General features: G+C 54.3%; 1 protein-coding gene across 1 annotated transcript; it reads right to left on the bottom strand.

Moving 5' to 3' along the window:
• Window positions 1-5: 5 nt before the first annotated feature.
• EWSR1 (EWS RNA binding protein 1) lies at window positions 6-17,965 on the bottom strand (the record flags this gene model as incomplete). Its single annotated transcript, XM_057410372.1, has 16 exons — window positions 6-72; window positions 1,000-1,285; window positions 1,876-1,973; window positions 2,064-2,214; window positions 2,311-2,433; window positions 2,969-3,098; window positions 3,622-3,740; window positions 4,295-4,327; window positions 4,838-4,875; window positions 7,514-7,694; window positions 8,377-8,591; window positions 9,291-9,458; window positions 11,138-11,324; window positions 16,013-16,136; window positions 17,628-17,679; window positions 17,886-17,965. Coding segments are annotated over 16 exons (2,025 nt in total), but the record flags the coding sequence as incomplete, so codon positions are not given.
• Between the last annotated feature and the right edge of the window lie 2,356 nt (window positions 17,966-20,321).

The raw sequence follows: 20,321 nt of genomic DNA, 5'->3' as shown, positions 1-20,321 counted from the left end.
GGATTGGGGGGAAGGGGGGGGTCGGTGTGTGTCTAGTAGGGCCGGTCTCGGCGCTCCTGGCGGTGTTCGCCCCTGTATGTGGATACACAGGGAATGGGTGGATCAGTGCTGGTGTCCTCAGGAGCCCCACTGAACACCCACCACCCACTGAATACCCACTGAACACCTACTGAACACCCACTGAATACTCACTGAACACCTACTGAACACCCACTGAATACCCACTGAACACCTCAACACCCACTGAACACCTACTGAACACCCACTGAACACCTCAACATCCACTGAACACCCACCAACACCCACTGAACACCCACTGAACACCTACTGAACACCCACTGAACACCTCAACATCCACTGAACACCTCAACACCCACTGAACACCCACTGAACACCTACTGAACACCCACTGAATACTCACTGAACACCTACTGAACACCCACTGAATACCCACTGAATACCCACTGAACACCCACTGAACACCCACTGAATACCCAACACCCACTGAACACCTACTGAACACCCACTGAACACCTCAACATCCACTGAACACCTCAACATCCACTGAACACCTCAACATCCACTGAACACTCACTGAATACGCAACACCCATTGAACACCCACTGAACACCCAACACCCACTGAACACCTACTGAACACCCACTGAACACCTCAACATCCACTGAACACCTCAACACCCACTGAACACCCACTGAACACCTCAACATCCACTGAACACCTCAACATCCACTGAACACCCACTGAATACCCAACACCCATTGAACACCCACTGAACACCCAACACCCACTGAATACCCACTAAACACCTACTGAACACCCACTGAAGACCTCAACACCCACTGAAGACCTCAACACCCACTGAACACCCCAACACCCACTGAACATCCCCTGAGCACCCAAACCCAACAGGGCCCCGGTGTGGCCCCGTCCCATCCACCTCCCCTTGCCCAAAGCACCCCCATCCCTCCCCATACGCACTTGTCCATCTTCCCTGGTCCTCCGCGCCGCCCGCCGCGGCCGCCACCTCCCATGGGCTCCATCAGGGGTCCCGGGGGCCCCCCAGGTCCTCCTCCTCCTCCTCCTCCTCCGCCGCGGCGGCCGCCTCCTCCGTAGCCGCCTCGGTCCATGCCCCGGCCGCCACGGAAGCCTCCTCGGTCGCCACCGCGGCCGCCTCGGAACATGGCCCCGGGGCCGCCGCGCTCCATGAGGCCACCGCCGCGCCCGCCGCGCATCCCCCCGGGGCCGCCCCGGCCGCGGTCACCGCCTGTGGGAGGGGAGAGCCTCAGAGGGGAGAAGCTGCCCTGTGCCGGGTGCTGCTCCGGCATCGGAGCTGCTGGGAATGCCGGGGGATGTCAAGGGGGGAGTGGGAAGGGGACTTGTTGGAGGGCACTGCCCAACAAGGGGCGAGTGCTGAAACCAGGGCCAAGGAGCCCCAAGAGGAGCTCAAAGGAGAAGCCTCACGGAGGAACCCCAACGAGGAGACCCAAGGAGAAATCCCAAGGAGCAACCCAAAGGAGGAGCCCCAAAGAAGGACGCCAAGGAGGAGCCTCAAATAAGAACCCCAAGGAGGAGCCCCAAAGAAGAACATCAAGGAGGAGCCCCAAAGAAGAATGCCAAGGAGGAGCCCCAGGAGAGCCTTGAGGAGGAACCCCAAAGAGCAGACCCAAGAACAAGCCCCGAGGAGGAGCACTGGCAGCAGAGGAAGCGCTGGGAAGTGTGTGAGGAACAGAAAGCAGAGGAGCCCCAGCCTCCATTTCACAGCTCCTGAGGGATGGAGCCACAGCAGCTCCAGGAAGAGCTGCTCCCGGAGGAGCACGACCCAGGATCAGGGCTGTGTCCGCCCCACACACACACCTGGAGGTGGGAATGGCGGTGGCAGGAACCCCTCGGGCTTGGGAGCCTTGCACTGGTTGCACTCTGTTCGCCAGGCGAAGTTCTGGTTCCCGCAGCCCCTGGGGACAAGCAGCAGTCAGCAGGGAGCAGGAAGGTGCTCCGGGATCATTCCGGGATGAGGGATGCTCACAAGCCCCAGGGATACTCACGGGTTAGGACATTGCCAGTCACCAGCTCGGTGCTGGACGCTCCCTCCGGAGGGGTTCCCCCTGGATCCCCTCGGTCCTCTGGAGGAGAAGCCGCCCCGGTCTCCACCTCGGCCTCCCATGCGCCCCATGGGGCCGCTCGGCCCCCCTGGACCTGCAGGGATGGTTCATTGGTGCCGTGGCCCTGGCTGGAGGGCAGGGAGCACCCATGGGTGCTGCTCGCCCAGGCAGGGTGCTCTGGGGACGTTACCTCCACGCAGGGGGGGCGGCATTCCGCGCTGCTCCCGGGGCGGCATCCCGCCCCGCATGCTGTTCATTGGGCCCTTCTTCCGCGCCAACGTCACTTTGAGCTTGCTGCCCTGGAAATCCTTCCCTGGGAGGAGGAAGATGAGGGCAAGAGCATCACTGCTGCTGGCCTCGGCTCCTCCATGGGCACCAAGGCGTTAACTGGTGCAGGAGAAGGTGCTAGCACCACCCAAGCACCACACTTGTCAGCCCAGTTACACCCAGGAGCTTCTCAGGCTGAAGCTTGACCACCTAAAGCTGATCCTCCACACCCCGAGGACACAAATGCTTGAGGAAACAGCCTCAAGCTGCCCCAGGGCAGGTTTAGATGGAGCTGAGGAACAATTCCTGCCCCAGAGGGTGCTCAGGCATTGGAACAGGCTGCCCAGGGCAGGGCTGCAGTCACCGTCCCTGCAAGTGTTCACACCGCGTGGAGACGAGGCCTCAGTGCCATGGGTTAGTGGTGGCCTTGGCAGGGCTGGAGAACGATTGGATGTGATTATCTTAAAGGGCTTTTCCAACCTGGTTGGTTCTGTGATTTTAAGCTGCCTTTGGCCAGACAAGGATTTAGCTCCATAATGGCAAAGTGTTTCCACCCCAAAACACCCCCTGCACACACTCACCATCAAACCACTCCACGGCTGTCTTGGCAGTGGATGGGTCATCATAAGATATGGTGGCATCTCCTTTTGGTTTGCCGGTTTCCTTGTCCATGTAGAGGTGTATCATGGGCTGCCCAGTCCTCTTGTTCATCTAGAGCAGGCCACAGACATCCCCTCAAGCCACCTCTCACCATAAGCCAAGCAGGGATTTGTTCTCCTCTGTTCTGCTCTCAACTCAAACAACCCTCAGTTTGGTGGCTCCATGGCACAAGAAAGGCCCCTTTGGTTTAGCAGGAGCAGCAGCTGCTGCCCAGCCAACCCAACCAAGGGAGGAACTGGTCCAGGACCAAAGGCTTCTCCCAGATGCACCTTGGCTGTGCAAGAGCCAAGCTGCAGCCTCCCCACGTCCTCCTCCTCGATCCCCAGCACCATGAGCCCTCTCACGTCCCACCAGCAGCAGATCCACGCTTCCTCCACAGCCTCATCAGGTTCAAGAGACAAATGAGGCTCTTTGGGAAGCACGAGCTAGAGGTTAACACTGGCTGGGGTCATTGTGCTGCCCCACCAGCTCCTGGGAGCAAAGGGCTGAAGGGAGATGAGCTCCGTGCTCCAGGATGGGTGATCCCTGTCCCCCACCAGCCAGGAGCCAACCTTCACGTGCGTGTGTCCCTCACCTTGACAATTCCACACTGCTTGAAGAAGTCTGTCAGATCCTCCAGGGTCACGTTATCATTGAGTCCCTGCACGTACACGGAACTGTTGTCCGAGTCCTCATCTGGATCCATGGGGGGGCCTAGGAGGGAATTCAGGGCGTCAGGGTAGGATACTACACTCCAAAGTGCTTTTCATCATGGAGCTGCAGCTTTGCTCCCAAGGAGTGTGTTCATGAGGTGACAGACGCCCAGGCACTGGGAGCAGTGACCCTACCCCACCATCTCCACGCAGGAAGGCAGGTGACACCATGGGGTTAAACCACTTGGTGCTAATGGGAGACATGGAGATGAGGATGAGGGATTGCTCCGCATCCTTTTGGCTCCCACACCCAGATGTCCACCCCATGCTGACACATCACTTCCAGACACGCCTGTGCAACAGGAAGAGTTGCATGGCAACGGGCTGGAATAGCACAAGGGGAGGCTACTGGGTGAGCTCTGGGCTAAGCCTGCTGCAAACAGGGTTTGTGCTGACCCAGGTACAGAGCAGCACCCCCAAGTTCTTGTGCCTCACAAGTAAGTGTGGTTTTTCAACAGCCTGACAAGTTGGGACTCATGAAATAGCTGGAAGGAGCCCTCCTGTAGCTGCCACCCTCACTAGGAGCAGGGAACGGGCAACGAGTTGGTGCCTTACCTAAATCAAGATCCGGTCCTTCTTCCATGTGTCCTGCCAGTGGGGAAAGAATCATAAGAAGCCGTGTTAGTGCAGGCCTTGGGGGCTGCAGAACCGACACACACAACACTAGCTACGTAAAACCACCGTGCGATGGCGCTGGTTAAACTCAGCTTGACCTGCACTGCAGACAGAGCAGCAACGCACCCTCTCGGCCCGGCCGCCTGCTGGTCTGAGCAGCTCTCCAACCATTAACCACTAGGACACTGGCTCGTTTTACTGCTTTACCAGGCCAATTGGTTGTCATTAAAGTTACTTTTATATAACAGTTATTAAATGCAATTAATTCTTTGCCTCCCCACATTACACAGAGCGGTTGCTCAATTCCTCCACGTTACCCTGTGTCCTGTAAGCGCAGTTATTGCCGGCAGTGCCCGTGGCATGGGGCATTTTAACCACTTTAAACGAATAACAATTACACTTTGTGCTACAAACTGACTGCAATTTGTTATTATTTTTTTTTTCTTTATTAAACACTATCCATTGTAATGCTCAAAAACTTACCACCAGGCTTATTGAAGCCACCTCGCTCTCCAGCGCTGCTGGGGGGATAAACGAAGAAATGAAGGCCTTTCCCTTTACAAAGCCAGGACCGCTCTGAGCCTCTGCGGCTCACTGGGGAAGAAGGGCACTGGCTAAAACATCTCCAAACAATGCATCTGTCTGTCTGTCTCTCATCTCGGCACTATGCCTTTCTTCAGGGCAGCTCGCTCAATTTTCCTTTACGTATAAGGCAACCTCGTGTGCTTTGAGCCCACCACCTTGCTTGGCGGAACCCTTTGCGTTACTTGGAGGGGGTATTAGCAGTGCAATACTCACAGCTCAAAAAAGAACCACGGTGTAGAGAGTTTAGAAGATCAGGTTTTGGCCTCATGGTGGGGCTGGGCGGCTGGGCAGCTCCCTCCCCTCGGTGTGTACACAAAGGTGCACCCTCAGCCCCTCGCAGCGCACGGAGCCCGCGCGGCCCTGACATTAACAGTTCAACAGGTAGGAGACAACCACACGCGATGCCTACAACACAGTTCAGCTCACATTGCCTCATCCCCTCGGTAGAACACCCTTTTACAGCACTGAGTTTAACAAGTGGAAGGGAGAACTTAACAGCATTACAGCGGGGGCTCGGGGGCCTGGGGTGCAGCTTTGTGGACACACGCCGTGTCTCGGTGCAAAGGGAAAGCTGTGGCTGAAGCCTTCACAGCTTAAAGAGCGCTTCCAAGCACTGGGTAATTGGGAAAATGCCACCTGGGAAGGATTTGGCTGCTTCTCCCTCGCTTTGGGAGAGGCGCAAAGGCTGTTTGGAAGTGGAGGAGCGGAGGAGGGAGAGCACTGCCTGTTTTTTAGCAAGTATTGCACCTCTAATACTGGGGGAGAAAAGAGTTTGTCAATACAGAGATTCAAGGTGTTGCATGCAGCTCTGCTCCTTCGAGCACACACCATTTACGTCACGGCTCTCGTGTTAAACACAATGCTTTACACTTGTTAACGTTACACAATTCTAGAGTACACCTCCTCTGGCTTTATTACCAAACAACAAGGATGCAGTTACCAAAGCACATTACAGAAGGATTCCATTTATACAATGAATACATTGGGGTCAAAAATAATCCTATGTATATTTTTTTCCTCTCCATATGGACACCGTGTCTAGTCCCACTTTTCATTATGCTGCCGGCTGAGTACTGAGTACGGGTACTTTTTAAGTATTGAAGTGTGTATACAAGGCTCTCACTTTGTAACCTGTAGCATATAAATGCGACAAAGCATGTTAAAAAGTTTCCATGTTTAACAGCCAATGAAAATAGAAAATAATTGAGTCAATGAAAAAAGAAAAGGGCACGTTAAGAACATCGAGCTCCTTACCTGCAGGAGACACTGAAATCCATCACCACAGCATGCTAAGGAGGGCCAAGTTCCCCTACCCGCCCCTTGGTGTTCCTAGGAAGGGCCACCTTGCCTATGGACAGCACAAAGTCTACGTCCATAAAGCTGGGGAGCCCTTGGCAAGGGTCTGCTCAGGTGGGACATGGCTCCGTGCTCAGAGTAAGCTCGGATTAGGGCACGGAACCAAGAGGACAAAACCTTTGGCATGAGCAGCTCCGAAGGGGCTAGGAATTTGAAGATGTGATGATAGACATTTCAAGTGTCTACATCTACTGCCAACCATTAGTAATCAGTACAGCATGGGTGAAATCTTTATGCAGAACCAGGGAACTCTTGTTCCACTCGAGCCAATTGAAGCCAGATGCGTCCCAACACAAGCCAGGCCTTTTTGATCTGCCATTTCCAGACACTGGGAGTTGGATTTCTCCGATAAAGATTTCATGCCACTTCACTGTGACAGAGCTATGCAGAGTGGGACTCTCAGTTGCCAAACTCTGGCTGCCACCAGGCTGTACAGCACCAGGAAAAGCTGCCTATGGAGGAGGCCAGCACTGCACAGCCCAGTGTTCACCTAGGGACACTCTGCATAGCTCTGCCCGACGGTCCCAAGGGATGGAACACACACAAAGCTACAGCTTCCTTCTCTCAGGAGCCTTTGAGCTTTGTCCTCCTTCCTCACCTCTATCAGACCACCACGGACAGGGGTTACCAAACCAGGTTTTGCCATCAGTTGAAATGGCCAAACTGATTTAGAGCACCTGAAGGCTCCAAGGGGGAGCTCTTTATGTTCTCAGGGGGTCTTTCTTCACACTCCAACCAAGCTCTAAGTGCTGTGGCCACTCAAGAGTCATGGCTTGGACCTGCCCCAGGCACACGCTGCTCCATGTGCTACGGCTGTGGCCGGCACAAGGCTGCTGCCGTGTCCGTGCCCACGCTGCCGACATTCCCACTGCTGAGGCACAGGGAGGTTTGTGTGTGTTCGATCCAGGGTTACTGTCCAACCCCAGAGAGGATCTCACCTCTGCACAGCACGAAGGGAGCTGAAAGTGCCAGGTTTAGCAATTCCCCTAATTCCAGCCCCCCCCCCACCAACCTGGGGCCCAACCAGCTGCAGGACGAAAACCAAATAGATCCTGCTCCTACTCCCCCTAAGGATAATACTTCCATGGGTGTTCAGTGCTACAGAGGTGTTCTCCATGGAAATACTCTTGGGAATGTCAACCTTTCAGTCCCTTCTTTCCGTTTCAAAGCCTATGGGTAAACCAGAAGTAGATAAAAGGAGAAAAGATTTGCTCTTACCCCATTCCACCGCGTCCTCCTCCCCGCCCACCTCTGCTCATGCCTCCTCGCTCATATCCCCCTCGTCCCCTGCCGCGGCCGTCGGGGCCGCTCAGATTCCGGTTCTCTCCCGAGCCTGAAAAGCCTCCGGAATCTTGTCCATAGACGCTCATGCTGCTCTGGTGGTCCTGACGGAATGAGCCTGGGAAAGGGTGGAACAAACATGTTGCAGAGCTGCCTGTCCCTTCGCTGAGCCCTCGGCCCTGCCTGCAGCCCCAGAGCATCAGCACAACAATCACTACTCCAGCACTTACAGCAGCAGCGGTCATTTAAGGAGAGATGTGCTACTTTCCAGTGTGGAATCAAGCCTGATGCTGGGGCCTACCTGCCCAATCCCTGCAGAACTCCCACCCACAACAGGTTACACCACATCTCACCCAGCCCAGCCTCTGCAGCATTTGGTGCTTCTGTGTTTGTCAGTCCTGAGGGGAGCACTGCAGTGTCACTGCTTAAGAGCTCAGCTCAGTCTCCCCTCTGGCAGGTTAAAGCCATTCCCCTTGGCCTGTCCCTACATCCCTTGTCCCAAGCCCCTCTCCAGCTTTCCTGCAGCCCCTTCAGGCACTGGAGCTGCTCTCAGGTCTCCCCTTCAGGAGCCTTCTCTTCTCCAGGCTGACCCAGCCCAGCTCTCTCAGCCTGGCTCCAGAGCAGAGCTGCTCCAGCCCTCGCAGCAGCTCCGTGGCCTCGCTCCAACAGCTCCACGTCCCTCTTGTGTTGGGGGCTTTTCCCTTTAACGCAGCTCCAAGCCTGAGACCCAAACTGAGCCTCCTTCAGAGCCAGCCCACGCTGAAAGGGCAAGAAGAGACCTCTCATCCCTGACCACTCACTCTGTTGGCCATAACTGCTGCTCTGCTGGCTGTACTGGCTGGGGGCCTGGCTGTAGGACCCGCTCGGGGGGGGATAACTGGTCGGTGGGGGCTGCTGCCCATAGCTGCTTTGCTGGCCATAGCTTGTCTGCTGTCCATAGGTGCTCTGCTGCCCATAGGTGCTCTGCTGGGAGTAAGTGCTCTGATCGTAACCGCTCGGCTGTGTGGAGGAATAGCTGGAAGACAAAAGCATTGCAACAATGAGCCAACTCCCTGGCAGTGTGCATGAGCCCACAGGACTGCCTCACACCAGAGGGTAATGCAATTATAAGCCATATGTGGTGTTATAAACCATTTAAACAGGTGAAGTCACCCTGCGGAGGCCAGTGTGGTGCCAGGAGGCAAAATCAACACAGGAGCCTGCTAAAAGCAAGATCCTTGTGGCCCGTCACCATTTAGTCATGCCTCGAGAAAGAGGCAGAAGCACCAGGGCAAGAAAATCAGCAACAAGGCAGGTAACACGTTCCTCTTCTGCCCTGGCACTGGAACGTCTTCAGCTGATGGACAATAAGCCAGCCCCTGGGGCTGAGGGTTTCAAATCACACGCTCTGGAAGTCAACACCAGAGTATTACAGACTCTGGGGGGAGGAGGGCAAGCTCCTTGGCAAAGGATGTGTAAGGAGGGAGCAGAAGGTGGCTGTAACACACTCCCTATCCAAGAAACCTCTTAACATTTGCCATCTTTTCACCTTGCTGCTGGAGATGTACACAGACACATATGCACTCAACCATCCTTCCTGCAACAAGAGGTGCCCCAACAAGAAACCCCCTCCCTACTCCCAGGACACCAAAACCACCACATGGGTTGGTTTCAAACCCCTCTTGCCCAAGCTAACCCGTTTGCACAGCAGCAGCATGAGGCTCAGCTGAGTTACCTGGTAGGGGGGTAGGAGGGTGGTGCAGTGACTGGCTGCATGGGGTAGCTGGCAGGCACCTGGGGGTAGCTGTAGTTGCTCTGCCCGTACCCCAGGCTGGGCTGGCTGTAGCCGGTTGTACTCGATGGTGGTTGGCTGGTGTCTGCTGGTTTGCTGCCATCCTGGGGTCTGTGCAGAGAAAAAGGAGGAGCTCAAAAGCAGCCAGAAACGTCGGCAGTTCAATCACAGACTAAGACTGGTTTGGGTTGGAAGGGGCCTTAAAGCTCCTCCAGCTCCAATCCCTGCCACGGGCAGGGACACCTTCCACTGGAGCAGCTTGCTCCAAGCCCCTGTGTCCAACCTGGCCTTGAACACTGCCAGGGATGGGGCAGCCACAGCTTCTCTGGGCACCCTGTGCCAGCGCCTCAGCACCCTCACAGGGAAGAGCTTCTGCCTCAGAGCTCAGCTCAGTCTCCCCTCTGGCAGGTTAAAGCCATTCCCCTTGGCCTGTTCCCACAGGCCCTTGGCAATCACCCCTGTGTGGCTTGGAATCCAGCACAAGCAGATATTGCCCCGTACGCATTACTGACGAAATGAAAAGGACGTTGGGAGCTGGACTGGGAGAGCCTTAAAGGTCCTTTTCTACACAAACCATCATTGTATGCTTAGTATTAACTCTCAAGGCCTGAAAAGAGAGAACCCTTTGCATGTGATTGGAATGTCCCCTTTTGTATTTGTTCTATCCTATTACAAGTGTTTAACAGTGGAGTAAAAAGAGTTGTAAAAGCTGGAAAAAGGTACTTTAGACATCAGGATGGATCCTTCAAGTGTAATCTGACAGATCCAGCCAAGTTCCCCCTCTGCTAACTGGAGTGGCTGCCATCAGGTACATGCCTAAAGCAGTTTTTAGTCCTTACTACATGAGTTTATATGATGCAGGCTGAATCCTGAGCAAACAATTCAACTAAATACAATCCTGTCAGTGCCCAGGCACAAGAGGTTTAAAAAGGAAACAGCCTCCAGCACGTGCATGACTCCATCAGTCCTGGTCTGGAGCAGCATCCTGCTTGATCACACTGCTCCGCTTTCTGCCCTATGCCATGAGTCAAGAGCTTGTTTTTGCTGCTGCGCTGCTCTGCTCATCTCCCAGTGACAGCCCTGACTCATTGTGCAGGGGCAGAACCGACCCACGCTGCTTCCCCCAGCCCTCCAGCTGCAGCAGGAGTGAAGCTCGAGCACCAGCAGGCACAGAAAGAAAGAGCAGCAGGTCCTGGTTTAGCTGGCGGCGTGTGCCTGAGAGCAGAGAGCTTTGGGAGGGAGGGAAAGACCCCACTTGCAGCACTGTGTGGAGCTCTGGTGTCCACAGCATAAGGAGGACATGGAGCTGCTGAAGCAAGGCCAGAGGAGGCCACGAGGATGCTCAGGGGCTGGAGCAGCTCCTGCATGGAGCCAGGCTGAGAACACTGGGACTGTTCAGCCTGGGGAAGAGAAGCCGTGTGGAGACCTCAGAGCAGCTTCCAGAGTCTGAAGGGGGCTACAAGGATGCTGGAGAGGGACTCTTCATCAGGGACTGGAGTGATAGGACAAGGGGTGATGGGTTCAGACTGAAACAGGGCAGATTTAGGTTAGATATAAGGAAGCTCTTCCCTGTGAGGGTGCTGAGGCGCTGGCACAGGGTGCCCAGAGAAGCTGTGGCTGCCCCATCCCTGGCAGTGTTCAAGGCCAGGTTGGACACAGGGGCTTGGAGCAAGCTGCTCCAGTGGAAGGTGTCCCTGCCCGTGGCAGGGGTTGGAGCTGGAGGAGCTTTAAGGTCCCTTCAACCCAAATCCTTCTGTTATTCCAGGACTCTATGGAAAGATGGGTATTACCTTGTGGGAGCAGCCGCTGGTGGCTGCTGCCCGTAGGCCGGGTACGCGGGCTGGGTGCCGTAGGCAGAGGGGGCTGCATAGGAAGCCTGGGTGGTTGTAACCGTCGCGGTGTTGGTGTCGTAGGGGGCTGTGCCGTACCCCTGCACGGGCTGGCTGTACGCTGGGGGGGCAGTCGGGGTGCTGTAACCTGCAAGAGACAAGAGCCCAACACTCACGTCAGGTTGGAGACCTCAAACCACTGAGCCTCTGTTGAGGGTTCGTCACACCTTCGTCCAGCACTGATCTTACTGCTGCAGGAACATCACAGATGAGCTGACCCACAGCCCCCCTTGGAGAGCCCCCCTGCCCTGGGAAGCCTCATCCCACAGCCCCAGCAGTACCCTCACCACCCAAAACCACGCTCCCAGGAGCCAGGCTTCAATCAGCATCCAACCCCGGATCACAGCTACCAAAGCCCACAGCTACTGTAACAAAGCACAAAGCTCTGAAGTAAGAGTTTAAGAAGTGTGGTCCCATCCTTTTGGCTTTATTTGAGAACCAGAAGCATAAAATAGCACCAGCATGGCTTGAGAAAGTCTTTGTGAGGCATTCAGGAAGTCTTATTTACTCTGGAAACAAAAGACAACAATTTACAGTTGCTTTAACTTAAGAGAAAGGTCTAAAAAGATCACCCAGTGGTTTATGTGCCTTCACTTCTCTCAGTATTTCTTGGTTTAGGTGAAAAGCTTTGAGCTCATGCCTTTATTTCAGACTTTACAACATCCAAGATCCCAAAGCAGCTCCATTTAAACCAGTGTTTCCAGCACTGTGTAATCGCATCTGGCCTGGCACCAGGGTGACCTGTCAATAAACACGGTGCCTTCTGATGGTCCAGAACCTTGCAGGTGGGTTTTCAAACTATAAAAGGGAGGCTTCCAAGGGAAAAATCAACTTCATAATAATCAATATTAATAATTGATGTCAAAATAGCAATCAAATACCCTCTGCAAAAGCTGACTTACTACAAACACAGATCGATTGCCAAAGAGCAGCCCAGTGCCTGGGGCTTATGGTGGGGCCTTAAGGTCCAACTGAGGTAACAGCTTCTCCACTTGGCTTTAAGAGACATGGGACACGTGTGCCAGGCTCCTCCTCTTATTCTACAGCATTTCAGGCACACTGGGCTGTGGTTTTGACCTCGACTCCCTCATTTGCAAAGCAAATGGAGTTCAAATGGAATACACAGGCCCCTCAGGAAGCCCCGCAGGACTTCCACATCTCAGTGCCCTGCGGCAAACCCAGGGGCCTCCCCAAGGGGGCTCAGATTCCCCAGGGAAGAGGAAGAGAAGTGAGAGGAGGAAGTCTGCATTAGAGAAACCCCAAACATCAGCTTTCTGTCTCATAGTGCTGCTCTTGAGCTTCCTGGTTATGGAAAAGGAGGGCTCCAAGGGGACACAACCCTGTCCCCTGCAGTAACCAGCCTAAACCGAGCCCTCACCACGCTCCTCACAGCACCAGCCTCCTGCTGGACACCATGGGCTGGATTCCACACCACAGGGCAGCCAACCTGGACCCATCAAGCTGCTCTCCCACTGGGAAACAATGTACAGGACCCACTCTCAGCCTGTTTCAGGGTCAGTGTTCCTTTCTGCTGAGGGGTTCTCTGAGCACCAAAGTCCTGTTCCGAGTGTTGCTGGACAGGATGCTGCTGAGAAGGACAGTATGAGTGTGATTTGGAGCCTTGGACAAACTGAAGCAGCCCAAACACTTCACTGTGAGCCACCACGGCACTCCATCAGAGCTCACTGACACCAGACATTAAATGAATCCTTCTTTTAAGTGGCTGCAGCCTGACCACAGGCTAAAAAAGCCTCTTGTTTGCCTAAGTACAGCCTGCATAAGTGCTGCTGGAGCCACAGCCCTGCCCTGGGCTGCTCTGCCCGAACCTGGAGCCTTAGGGTGGTCCCCCCATGCCTAAGCCCTATTCTCAGCACTGTCAGGGACAGCACTAACCTCTCCCACTGAGCAAAGGAGGTTTGTAACCACTTGGAATAATCCTGACTTCAAATGCTTCAGCTCTAGATGGAGCTTTCCCTTTGTGTGGTTGTGCCCAGAGGGAAGGGTTTGTACCAGAGGACAGGCAGCGAGTGGTTTACCACCCTGCTGGGCTGCATCTGCATTCAACACTGAGCTTGGGTACAATGGAAACCCTCAAGAGGTGTGTTTTTGAGGGGGCATTTACATGACTCCACTTCTCTCTGTTCCCTCTACCAGGTAGAGAGTGAAATGTAGGGAAGAACTGGGATAACCTGCTTCAGGCCTCCAGCTGCATGGCTCACTTCCACTCAAAGTATCCAAGCCTGCAAGGAACACCCTTATCAAAGCCTAGGAATCCTTCAGGAGGAGGGGAAGTTTGCAGGACTTGGTCCTCAGGGAGTATCAACTGGAAATGCTGCATCCAGAGAGGTTTACTCTGAAATGAGCAGGCTTCAGTTCTGAAGGCTTCTCTCTGATGGAAGCAGCAAGAAAAGGTACCCACAGGGGCTGGGCTTGAAGAGTTGGTCCTGTGTAGCCCACAGCTTGTGCCAGTGAGGGGCTGGGGAGTGATGTGACTTAAAGGAGATCCCTATTTGAACACCTGAAGTGATGTTTTTGCCCTCAAACAACATGCTTAGAAAGCCAACAACCCTAAACCATGCAGCTCTTCCTTTACTCCTGAATTCCTGCTGATACACCACAGCGCTTCAAGAGCATCCCATGATCACAGATCTGATGGTGCCCATAAATCCCCCAATCCAGTTGGTGTCCAGAGGCTCCTGAACCCCTCTTCTCCATACCAAAGGATGGGGTGACACCAAGACACCTTCTCCTACAGTCCCAGGGAAGAAGCAGCACGACCTAGGTGGTCAGTCACACCTTGGGCAGCCCAGGAGGAGCCCAAGGCTGGATGGCAGCGCTGGGGTGGATGTGCCCAGGGTTTGAATTGCCCTGACAACAACAGCATCTTACCCCAAAATAGGCTGTTCAGACAGGAAAAGGCACTTTGCTCTGAAGCCACTGCAGCCTTCCCTCTCCTACAGGGAGGCAATGCCCAGGAAAAGTAAATTGGGATTCAAGTGGAAAAATGGCACGTCCCTGAGGGCATGGCGTACGCCCCAGGCAACACTTCAAGCTGCATTTAGCATGAAAGGCAAAGACCAGTGAGGGAGGAAGGCTCTGAGCACCATCAGTGCTTGCACAGCTCGGGCTCCTCAAGGAGAGGAAGGGGTAGGAGGAATAAACCCAACCTCGGGCTCATTCTGGATCAACAGAGAAGCTGTTGATGGCTGCCCCATCCCTGGCAGTGTTCAAGGCCAGGTTGGACACAGGGGCTTGGAGCAAGCTGCTCTAGTGGAAGGGGTCCCTGCCCATGGCAGGGGTTGGAGCTGGAGGAGCTTTAAGGTCCCTTCCAACACAAACCAGGCTGGGATTCCATGACTCCCCTCCTGGAGATCCCAGCTTAGCAAATACACTCTTAAGGGACAAGGCAAAGCAGCAGCAGTGCAGCTTCCTGGGAGCCCTGCAGGACTGGAGCCTGCAGTAAGGATTAAAGGGCTCAAACATTCCTAAGAAAGGAATTTTGGAAATCTATAAATCCTTTCTGCTGCCAGTTTATGTCCATATGCTTTTAAAAGACAGGAAAAATCCCCTGGAGATGACCCACAGAGCTGCTGGCTGGAGAGTTCCGGTTCCCCTTCCAGTTTTCCTTATCCATGTAAAGACCTTAACTGTTTTCAGTGCTGTGCCACTGCAGAAACTACAGATTAACACTTTCTCTTCACTTCTTCCTTGTGAAGCATCCTCAATGGCTTCTCTAGCCGGATACCCCACTGCCTGTCCCAGTATTCCCTTGCTTTGGGAAGCATTTAAGAGGGCTCTGCCTCTAACAGACACTTAGAATGTCCCACAGCAAAGGCTGAACATACAGCAAACAGCACCCAAGGGCTTACTTACAGGAAAATGTGATTTCTTCCTCAATTTGGACTATTTGAATATTCACTCCAAATCTACCAGAATGGAGCCATGGCTCAGTAGCTCCTTTCAGGCATTAAGGCACCCAGATGTACAGAACTCCAGTCTGAATAGTTTGCAGCACAGTAACCAGCACAGGAACGTAGGATCCCAGAATGGTCTGGGTTGAAGGGACCTTAAAGCTCCTCCACCTCCAACCCCTTCCACTAGAGCAGCTTGCTCCAAGCCCCTGTGTCCAACCTGCCCTTGAACACTGCCAGGGATGGGGCAGCCACAGCTTCTCTGGGCACCCTGACAGGGATGAGCTTCTGCCTTAGATCCAACCTAAATCTCCCCTGGTTTTTGAACCCATTCCCCCTTGTCCTATCAACATGTGGCTGCACTGGAAATCCAAGTGCCACTAAAGGGTTAACCCCACAAGTTTACACAGGATTAAACAGCATTTTCCATGCAAGAGTGAGTAGGACAGTCAGACCTGTCCTGGTCCCTTCCACTGTGGGAAGCACAGGACAGAAAGCAGAGGGTGACACGACCAGAACAGGCTCCCACCACATCCACTGAGGGGATTTTTATCAACCCAAGCACTGAGGACACTGGTTCCCACGAGCTCACACTCCAGGGGAGCACAGTTTGTGGCTCTTTTGCTCTAAGCACAGCACTCTGCAGCCAGGATTGGTTCCAGCTTAGTTCCAGCACCCAAACCCAGGCACCACCCACCTTCACATCACTGCAAAGCGCCCTTGGCTCAAGGTGGGCTCGAGGACGGAAGCGCTTTCCACAGCAGAGCGTGGTTTAGGCTGGAGGTCCCCAATGCAGACCTGAGCTTTACTCTCTGCCCAGGGTCAGGCCCAGCCCTGCAGGCCAGGGGGGGGGTCGGTCTCTTACCGGCGGGGGGCTGCCCGTAGGACGTGGCGTAGGCAGTCTGCCCGTACGTCGCGGTCGTCTGGGGCTGGGAGTAGCTGACATCCGTGGGCTGTCCATAGGTTCCATAGCTCTGCTGCCCGTAGGTCTGCTCCAGAGATGACACACAGTTAACTCCTCACCCCAAGAGGCTCACTGGTGGTGCAGAGATGCACCCACACCTGGGTCTGGGTTACCTGAGGTACTGAAAGCGACCAGAGCCAAGCCAAGGCTACTGAGGAAAGCTTGGGCAATGAGGTTACAAAGGCAGCTTCCCAAGGCAAGGAGCAGAGAGGAGCCTTTGCTATTGTCCCAACTCATCTCTGCTCTATCTAAAGCATGAAAGCACCCAGCTCCTCCCGACTGCCTGGGCACCTATCAGTACTCACAGGTACCTCCCAGGGCTGAACTGAAACGCGGGACTACTCGGGGGGCAGAACTGCAGGAGGTAAACCAAGTCACCTCAGTGTCAGACCCCTTCAGTGTGCACCACAAGGAACCTCTTTAAGGTTTCAGTGAGGTTGTTCTGAATATTCTTCATGTCCATCAGCTGACAGCTTGGAAAACAGGAGTTTGTGTTGGGACCCAAGGATGGGAACAGTGGGAGCACCCAAGGCCTTGCCATCACCAAACCATCCCTCTGACCGCTGCTCCCACCCCGATGCCTTTTAACTCTGTGAGAGTCAGTTCTGGAGGATGGCTTCAGCCCCAGGATTCCCACTGGATGAGCACAGAGCTGCTGGTGCTGCAGTTTTAGCAGCTCCAGAGCCACCTCAGCCCCATGCCATGGACCAGCCAACTTCCAACAGCTAAGTGCTGCCAGCAGCTTGGTTTAGGGCAAAACTCTAGTTCTAGCTCAAGAAGTGACACTGAAACAGCCTTACCCCCCAGATTTCCAAAGGGAAAGGCCTTTTTGGGATCCAAGCCTCTGTTACTCCCTCAACTCAAGAGTAGAAAGCACTGATCAGATGGAGCATGTCACTGCCTGTGGAAGCTCTTGTCACCCAGAGGCAGGAAACACTGGGAACCTCCCACAGGATCTGTCTACAGCTGAGTTTAGTTGGTTTAGTCTCCCACTAGAGGATGGAGTTGAAACCTTCTGCTCTTACATTTACCACTCTGCTACGCTTCTCCTGTGTAACCCACAACTGGTAGCAATGGTTCTGCCTCAAAATACTCACTCAAAGTAAAAGTCAGTGTCAGCTTTGTTTAAGCTGACCCAAATGGCCAGACTAAACCTGTTCTCCTGCCTGCTTTCGGCACAGGGCTTTCCCACCCTACTGCAGGAACAACCTACCCCTCCTCCTCCTGCAACGTCCCAAATGGCATTCCCCCTTTTCTGAAGGCTTGTCTCTCCTACACCACTGAGTGCTGTTACACACACACACTAAGAATGAGGCTTTCCTATCCCCTTCACAACCCCCTTAGGCTGCATGAACACAGAGGGGACTGTTAAGGCTCTGATGCTGAGGGTGTTTTCATCCTAAGGAAGCACTTTGGGAAGCAACAAGCCAACTTTTCCTGGCAGCTGGTGCTGTTTCTATGGAGGTTACAGGCAGAATGATGGCTCAGAGCCCTTACAAGCCCTCCCATGCTTTACCTGGGTGCTCTGTGCGTAGCCTTGAGCTGGCTGAGGTGCGTACGCGCTGTAGCTGTAAAATCAATTGAGAGACATCATTTCTGAGCCATGCAAAACACATCCCAAGGCGATTTTCATCTATCCCACTGGTTTCTGCTGAAATATTAGGAATCTAAGAGCTAAAGGATTGACAAACACACCTCAGTTAAGCCTAAACTGCAATTAGTATATGCTTATAGCCCGTCATTTGCAAGCAAAGAAGACTGGAATGCTACTCACCCCTGCTGGGCTGCAGCTTGGCTATAGGTGCTATAATCTACAAGAGAAAAAAGAAAGGGGAATAAAAAGCTTGACAAAGGCTAAAAATGAGCAGCATTAAGAGCACAGCAGCTGGAATTCCCTCCTGCAGCTTGGACAGAGCTGCTATAAACCTGGAAAGCAGCTTGCCACAGAGGGCAAGGTAAATGCAGTCCTTTGGGAAGCAACAAAACCTCTCTTCCCTCCATTGTTAAGTGCTGTTTGCAGTAGCAACTTTGATCTCAAATGACCCTGGATGGCACCCAAAGGGGGGGGGGGTAGGAGGGTGCTTCCCTTTGGAACAAAGGGAAGGCCATGGGTTGACACAACCCCTTCTCCTGGGTTCAAAGGGCCCCAGGTTGCAGGCTCTGGGGATGAAGAAAGCACCACGCTTCACTCCGGCTTGCAATGACACCAGCAAATGGCTGGGAAGTTCTAGCACTTCATCCTGGAATTCCTTCCCCTAAGCCCTGCATCCTGCTGAATATTCCAAGCAGAGTCACCTCTGCCAAAGTGCTTTGCTGGTGGGAATGAAAACCGTGTGCACACAGCAATTACAAGGTTCTATGTGACATGATGACAGCTCCTGTAAGTACATTTTCCCTCCAGGTCACCAACAGCTACAGCCAGGGATGAACCCAGACCATTCCAGCCAGATTCCAGCTCTCCCAGGACCACAGAAGTCCCAAGGAGGGGGATCAGGAATGAATCCAGACCTCGCTCGCATTTGGTGCTCAGGCCATGATGGAGCTGGAGCAGAAGGTGCATGTTGGAGCCTTCCTCAGGCAGGGTCAGAGGAAGGGATTTGGGGTCTCCATCACAACCACTCCTCAGGGTGCACTGATCCCCCTTAGGAATGTGGGGAGCCCTTGATGGCTTCCTACAGCCCTCCACGCACCCCCAAGCTGGGAGGATGCCTGCTCCCAGCTGGGCTGATAGAGCACCAGGAATCACTTTGACCATCCTGGATTCACACACCAAGACCTCCCGGTTCCTGAGGATTCATCCCTAATAAAGCTTCTCCTCCTCCTCCTCAACGTGAGCTTCCTTCTTTCCCACTTCCCTTGCTGCTGCTGGGACAAGGCAACAGGTGCCCAGGCTCTGGTGGTCATTCTGGACAGGTCTGCATCACTCTGCCCTTACACCAGAGTGCAGGGATCCGAACCAGAGCACAAGGAAGCTCCCAAAATCCCCCCCACAACAACGCAGCCCCGAGCTGAAGGATTCCACACTGCCAAAGTCACAGAACAAGCTGCTAAACTCCCCTGGCACTATCGCTGCTTCCCTTGCAGGCTGTCACGTTGAGCCCTGAAACACTGCTGGAGCTCAGGGGGGCTGCTCTTTGCGCTGTTTTCTTTCAGCCTACACACAGCTCTTTGCTCTGCTCAACCCTGAGTGCTAAAACCCATTCATTGAATCCCAGCCTGGTTTGGGCTGAAGGGACCTTAAAGCTCCTCCAGCTCCAACCCCTGCCACGGGCAGGGACCCCTTCCCCTAGAGCAGCTTGCTCCAAGCCCCTGTGTCCAACCTGGCTTTGAACACTGCCCGGGATGGGGCAGCCACAGCTTCTCTGGGCACCCTGTGCCAGTGCCTCAGCACCCTCCCAGGGAAGAGCTTCTGCCTCAGAGCTCAGCTCAGTCTCCCCTCTGGCAGGTTCAAGCCATTCCCATAAATACTCAAGATTCCTCTTCACACACACACACACACACACACACACACACACACACACACACATCTCCCCCCTGCCTTCCCTTTTCCCCCTCCAGCCACCACAACCTCTGTAGTTCCCATTGAATCCCCACTTTCTGCACCCCACTAGGTTACTGGAACCCTCCAAGCTCTTAAGAACACAGGAGGCTGCTGAGCATGGACCTCCCCTGCTACAGACCCCAACCAACCAACCAACCCCTCTGCTTGGGTCTGCAACTCAGCACCCATAGAAGCAGGCTGGAAAAGCCCTTTAAGCTCATCCAGTCCAACCATTCCTAGCACTGCCAAAGCCACCCCTAACCCATGGCACTGAGGCCTGGTCTCCACGGGGTGTGAACACTTGCAGGGACGGTGACTGCAGCCCTGCCCTGGGCAGCCTGTTCCAATGCCTGAGCACCCTCTGGGGCAGGAATTGTTCCTCAGCTCCATCTAAACCTGCCCTGGGGCAGCTTGAGGCCGTTTCCTCTTGTCCCATCCCTTGTTCCTTGGGAGCAGAGCCCAGCCCCTCCTGGCTCCATCCTCCTCTCAGGCACTTGTAGGGAGCCATCAGGTCCCCCCTGAGCCTTCTCTTCATCTGAACCCCCCAGGTCCCTCAGCCCTTCCCCATCACACTTGGGCTCCAGGCCCTGCACCAGCTCCAGTGCCCTTCTCCGGCCCCGCTCCAGCACCTCAGTGTCTCTCTTGCACTGAAGGACCCAGAGCTGAACA

This window comes from Pezoporus wallicus, unplaced genomic scaffold (assembly GCF_028554395.1).
Source record: "Pezoporus wallicus isolate ANWC-B61680 ecotype Strahan unplaced genomic scaffold, APGP_CSIRO_Pwel_v1 contig_8226, whole genome shotgun sequence".
Taxonomy (NCBI): domain Eukaryota; kingdom Metazoa; phylum Chordata; class Aves; order Psittaciformes; family Psittacidae; genus Pezoporus; species Pezoporus wallicus.
Note: the sequence above shows the minus strand (reverse complement) of the source record. Positions and strands in the feature narration are given on the sequence as shown.